Source organism: Varroa jacobsoni, unplaced genomic scaffold (genome assembly GCF_002532875.2).
Source record: "Varroa jacobsoni isolate VJ856 unplaced genomic scaffold, vjacob_1.0 scaffold_7, whole genome shotgun sequence".
NCBI lineage: Eukaryota > Metazoa > Arthropoda > Arachnida > Mesostigmata > Varroidae > Varroa > Varroa jacobsoni.
Genome location: NW_019212909.1, coordinates 128,080 through 134,687, shown reverse-complemented (window position 1 = coordinate 134,687; position 6,608 = coordinate 128,080). Strand labels below are relative to the sequence as shown.

The window sequence follows — 6,608 nt, the reverse complement described above, 5'->3', positions numbered from 1 at the left end:
GCAATTAACGCTAATTTTTTTCGGTGGAAAAACCTACGCCTTTGGTCTGTTTTACTGTGTTATAGGGTAATTTTCTCGCAATTACGTCGGAAGTTCAAAAGGAATGTGTTTAAGCAATATGTACGTAACAAATAGGGATTTCCAAATGATGTATATTCCACTACAGATTACCATGTACCACCGCTTTCTCCGAATGAGGACGCGAATGTGGGGCAGCCGCCCGTTATCGATAGATATTTACCGTATCCATCCATGTTTATTAATATATCAGGTTTAGATCTGGCGTGAAGTTCATTGATTGTAGCAACGCTCTTTCCAGGGCAATATTACTTATTATTAGGACAGTAAGAACAATAGACACGAAAAATTTTGCTTCCCTGTAGGAAAGTTCAAGGAACAAGTAAAGCGCTCGCCTACTGTCACATACGGCTATAATTTAGCTATAGGTATATTCTTTCTATTTCCTTATGACCGTTTATAATACGATTTTTAAAGATTAGGACATTTCGAAAGTACGAGCCTTACTACCAAATTCCGAAGTATATATATCGACACTTGTCTTCTAAACGAACCGCATATATCCTAACCTAGTCGGATTAGAGACTGCAACATTTAAGTCGTATATATTGATTTTTATTTAAAGTACAGGAGCCTTTTACCTTTTGTGTTTTATCATATTCGACTGTTTTCTCCTCTGCAAGTTTGATTTCTCTATAAAAAGATACATGCGTACGGCTTTGGAGTTCATCCCTTATTCTCGAATTTCATCTTCTTAACAACAATCACAAGCCTGAAAATAGACAATTCGAAATGCTTCCTTGTGTTTTCCATTGCCTATTAGAATGTTTTTTTTTTTCTGTTTTACTTAGCTATTGATTGACCATAAATTATTTTTCGTGTCTCATCAAAGTAACACCTATGATTAGTAAGCCACGGTGAGCCGAAATGTCCATGCCAAATAGAGGTGAATGTTAGATAGATGCCCCCGGGCGTGGCTCGTGCAAATGGCCGAGCAAGAAATCTAAAGTCTTCACATGACATGTACATCACCGCGAATACACGCCTCAAAGCGCGATAGAGCTGGTAGTCGGACACAAACCTCCCGTTGAGGTTAAGAACTGCGTGCTGGACAAGCACAGATACGAGAACCGCTTCAATTTGAGGTAAACAAACCAGTTAAATTGAATGTAATTTCCGGGTTATAATTGCTCTTCGGTGGACGACTGTTGACAGAAAAAATTATTAAGAACCTTTAAGGAATGGGGCTGAAGATAATGGAGACATCGATTAAAAATAGTACACCGATATGCGAGCCGGAGTCTTCGAGACGTTTGCGGGTCATCCTCACTTCGATCTCTACCTATTATATCAGCCATCCTCTAATCGAGGAGAATTTGTCGAAAAGTGACTTTTCCTCTGGTCCGGCTGTGGTAGGAATGCAGTTCATTCGAGCGAATGAACATAATGTAAAGAACCGCACGAAGAACACAGCAAAACATGACAACAATCTTTTACAACTGCCGTGAAACGTTAAGCACTTTTAGGATGACCAAGGCAGAAGTCTATTCACGTGTATTTTCTTCGGAGGCATTCGCCACAAGGGTCCCAATAGAATCATATGAAAACTACATTGTAAACCGCAATTAGCACTTCTTTGGAAAGAAAAACGCAAGTCCCGTTGACAGCAGAGCCCAAATAACCGTTCGAATTACGATGATGAACGCACAGATTTAGTAAGCTTGTGCGAAGGAAAGCTGTCCGCATCAAGATAATGGCTGTACAGACTGGTGGAGGTCGATCGTTAAAACCTCACTAAAGATGGCTATCACGTGAGCTGGTCTCAAGCGATGGGATCATAACTTGCATTAGCGGTCGACAAATCAATGTAAATGTACATAAGGCTGGCTACGAACACTAAAGCATTTCGAATCTTAAGAAGACAAAGTGGGAACCATTACCAGTTCGGCTATCAGGCCAGACAAATACACACAATCAGCAGTATGCACGTTTTACACCTACCAATAGGAGCAGGTATTAGGTGTTGGTGGACGATATGTAATATTTTGAACGTAGCTCACTTCATAAATGGGAATATTGTGTACGCTCTATTGAAATCCACCTTAAGTTTATTTCGAACTTCTCAAACATGGTGTGTTATTCGAAACTTCATCAATGTGAGGTCGGCAAAAAGCTCACGAGAAGAAAGGCAGAAAGTTGTGGTCAGTCTTACAATTAATCAATGGTCTATTTTTTTAGAGTTTCTGATTACTTGGCCCACACTTCGATCGTGTTTATCGAGAATTATAATTTCGTGTTTGGCTATGTGCTTGCCAAAATACCTTAGACGTTGAAACTTACACCTCACCTGAGATAAATTTAATATTTTAAATCCCATGGTTCGTACGGTTACTGCAGTAACACGAGAAAAATACAATAAAATTTACAAGGGAAATAAATCGCCCTCTCTTCGGTCCGATTCAAAAAATAACGTTTTGCGTGACACTGGCTGTTGAGAGCCTTCATATTTTCTGGTTATTAATACCTTTGTAGGGGCTATTCATAATACGATCGCGAAGCTTCCTTTTATTTGCAAGCTACTTAGTATGATAATTTAATTGAAGGTGTTTTTGAAAAAGACATTGAAAATCTTCTATTTCTTTCCAATTAAGTATGACCATGGGATGTTGCAATTTGTTTATATATTGACTATATATATATTGACTAGCTTACTACAAAATAAAGTAGAAAGGACCTGGATAAAAAGCTGAATTCAAGGTTTCCAAAATGTTTTGTGGCAGGGCGTAACTAGTGGTTGCTGATCGTCAATGCGCTAGAATATTAAATTCACATCCGACTCCTATTATAATAAAATGTAATTAATCAGGACAACTGATGTCTTGTCGTGAAACTTTGCCATGTTCATCGTATGTACAATATTTAAAAAAGAAGGTTACCAATATTATAAAACTGGAGTTTTTTTTGAGAGTTGCACTTCATACGTAATTTTTGCAAACAGACAGGCTATACTTGTAATCGTTCCATGCTATTACTTTTTTTATGCAAACGAGTTTTACGTGTCCAACTTAATTTATAAAAAAATAGATAGACCGCTCGAAAGTGGCACTAAAACGACGGGGGCCCATAAGGAGAAACACTGAAAATAGACCGCCCATCCGTTGTACTTAGGTCTTACATGTGTGTACTCTCTTTCAGGCTGACATACAAAAAATGCTCCAGTTATTTGACGGTAATATGCCTTCGTAAAAGGAAACTTTTAAAATAATTCTCCTTAGAGATATCGAGAGGATGCAAGGCCATTCGGTCTAACAATTTTAATAATAAACAAATACACTCGCGTGTATTTATTTCTGCGGCGCACTTGTCACATGTATTTACTGATTCAGCAAAAAAATTTCACAGTTCAGATCATAATGTAGACTTTCGAACGGTGCCTTGCAAGTTACTGTTGGAAACCTTTTGAATGGGAATACCTAGAACACATTGATGTTAATATTTTTCTGCTTCAAACCAGTGCTTCTTCATAGTCTTTTAGCCCACCAGCATAATGATGTTCTTCAAAGGAGAAATAAGAACCGTTTTCTGACAAAGCTCGTGCTTGATTAAATGTAGTACTGGCTAATTTTTTTAATTTTGTCCAGTTTTGCGTTAGTCTTGTGCCTCCACTCTGGGAAAATCCAGATTAGCTATGGTTCGACCATAGGCCTCGTTATCAATAGTTCTGTAGCTCTCCGTAGAGTTTACCTAAATGGCTGAAATAGTGTTCATAAATAGTGGAATGCAAGTGTTGTGTAGACTGAGGGAGATTCGGATTAATGCCCATGATATTTTAAATATATAGACTGACTGGTATAGACCGGGCGACGCTGCACTTGGGAAGCTTGAATTTAATAGTAGTAGAAATAAGCGGACCTCGGTGATTGCGTAGAACACTTGCAACTTTAGCACTCTTTAAAGCTAGTTAGGAGGACTGCAATGTTGTATTTTTATTACGCGTTCGTCGAGGAGTTGTTTATTTGGGCCAATGCAATGTTCAATACTTTAATGTGAGAATTTAATAAGCGCCTCGTAACAAAATGATATCTTTTTTTTGTCCAAATTTCAACATTAGAAGGCAATTGGCTTTCGATTCTGCGGGTGACGCAAGTAATAATATTAATTCATTGCGAGTGGATCGCATTTGCTTCCAGGAATTGTACAGTTCATCATCAGCGGTAATAACAACGACGTAAAATAGAAAAATGAGAATGTTCGACATGTTCTTTTATGCTATGCTTTGGGCATTGCTCCACTATGGAACGGAAATATTGTGTGTGGATGTTCGAGCTAAATTGGATTTCCGCGAGGAAAGTCAGTTGTTTGCAGAGATGAAGTCGGAATTTGCCGTCCAAGGTCCCTGCTGGGTCTATGCTGTCGAGCGTTTCGAGGAAAAGCGGTATGATTTCGTTTTGAAATTGAATATTAAACAATAACTACTCGGTACTGTTTGGGCGCTTAGTATTAATAAAGGGTTAGCGGTTTTTTTCCATTTTTTAATGTGACACTAATGGAATCAATCCTAATCATTAAAAAAGGCAAGCACTTTGGGTATAATTGAATACTACGTATTTTGAACAAATATAGGCTCAAAAGAATAAAGCACAAGTCAAATTTTTACGTACCTGATCTTATGTACGAAACCCCATTTTTCCATAAATCTAAATATTGATTCACTCTGATGATAACAGAATGGACAATAGTCTTCAAAGCTTTTTTGTGAGTAACTCTGTTATAACGCGTTCCGCTATAATGAGCTCATCCACTTCGTTGTTCAACATATAACGTAAAACTTGTAGGAAGGAACCGGAAAGTCAGGAACGACTTGCCTTCGACTTCACTAACTGTTTCATTGAGGGCGCCGGTGTGGAGGGTTACTTCTGTAAGGAGTCGCAAGAATTAATTACCTGCGAGGATTTCGTTCGAATGCAGGCCGGTCCACATAGACACGTATATTCTGTGCACTTTCTCCAAAGCCAACTGTTGTTGGCTTATCTTAAAGAACTTGCCCATCAGCGTCAAACATCCCGACAACTTGAAAGTAGCTCGAAGAACACTCGTTTATTATCTAGCAAGCTAGCGACCACGTCCGACCTTCTACTCGACAGCCTTAAGACAGAAGGTTTGTTATAATTTTTAGCTCGTTTCACTGTATTTTAACTGAAAAGCTGTACCATACACTTCTTGAACAGCTTGGAACTAGACAATTTCAAGTATTACTAACATATAAAGTAATGACTTTAGGCTGACTTACCTCATATTGTTAGCTTTAGTATTCTACACGGTTTACGCTGTAGCAACAGATCATTATGTTGTCTGATATAAATAATAAACCGTGTAGTCTAACATTACAATTAATCATATTTTCTGAATCGACATCTTTGTAGGTGAGATAGCAGAACTAAAACGCCTGGCAGTGAAGAGTCATGCTGAACTACGCGAAAACCTCCAAGGGGCAGAAAGAGTGTTTGCCGATTTAGTTGACCTAGTCACGCAATACAAAATTATAGGGGTCACTACTGTAGGAATGATGCTTTACGTGGCGAACTTCGTTATTGGTCGCGTTTTTTGATATACATCTGTGTGGCAGTCTATCAGCCCGATATCTGGTTTCTCTGTAACAGAAGGCTACAGGTAACAGGGTTAGAGAGGAAGCAAGCTTATACAGTAGTTGGTGAGGTTTCAGTAAGATTTCAAGTAAAATGCAATTAAAAAGTCACTGTAGTGGTTAGGAAAAAGATTCGAGTTATAACCTTGCAGCCAGGGAAGGGATAACAGCAGGGCTGCAAAGGTGAACGGTTATGTAATTTATGAACAAAATCACAAAATACTGCACTAAAAAAACACGAAAAAAACACATGTGGATAAAAACTCAGGGAAAGGGAAGCTTCGTCGATTAAGGACATAAACTTTTTACAGGCTTTGTAAAACCGGCATTATATTATGGCACAGGGCCATCAAAAAGTCAGACCCGCTGTAAAAAATCTGCAACTGCATAAAGTTAGCTTGGTACTTCAGTCAGCAACCTCTAGTCAGAACAAATGTGTTACGTCGACCAGATGACCCTTAACGACTGCGTGAAAATCTTCAAGTAAATTTGTTCTGGCTTAAAGGTCGCATATACGTTATTGTGTCCACGTCATTTACTTTAGTGCAAACGGCAAAATAACTATCTTCACCCACACTTGCTGATAACTGTGGTAGATCCCAGCTAACTTAAAAATGCCACGCCTAACATAACCACTTAAGTATTATCTTCATACGAATAACTGCTCTTAAACGGAATTCAAAAGACATTTTAACTTTCTGCTGTAAAATCAATTGAAATACATCGTATCTAAAGCATGTCAGGACATCATCTCTAACATGGTTTATGAGTAAAAATAAGTAAAAGGAGGAATCGGTAAACACCTTACACTAGGCATTAACAATGAGGGCCAGAGAGAGTCTTTAACATGACTAAAATTCTAGCTTCAACATATTCAAAGAAAATTCTAAACAGTAAAAACTAATACATTAGAAACTTTTCTTTGTAAAACTAATACATTAGAAAC

General features: G+C 38.2%; 1 protein-coding gene across 1 annotated transcript; it reads left to right on the top strand.

Annotated features, from left to right (window-relative positions):
* The first annotated feature begins 605 nt into the window (after positions 1–605).
* LOC111262111 (uncharacterized) lies at positions 606–6,596 on the top strand. Its single transcript, XM_022836157.2, has 4 exons — positions 606–2,219; positions 4,209–4,453; positions 4,854–5,176; positions 5,442–6,596. The coding sequence occupies exons 2-4, from the start codon at positions 4,260–4,262 to the stop codon at positions 5,624–5,626; spliced, it is 702 nt and encodes a 233-aa protein (XP_022691892.1). The 5' UTR covers positions 606–2,219; positions 4,209–4,259; the 3' UTR covers positions 5,627–6,596.
* Positions 6,597–6,608: the final 12 nt, after the last annotated feature.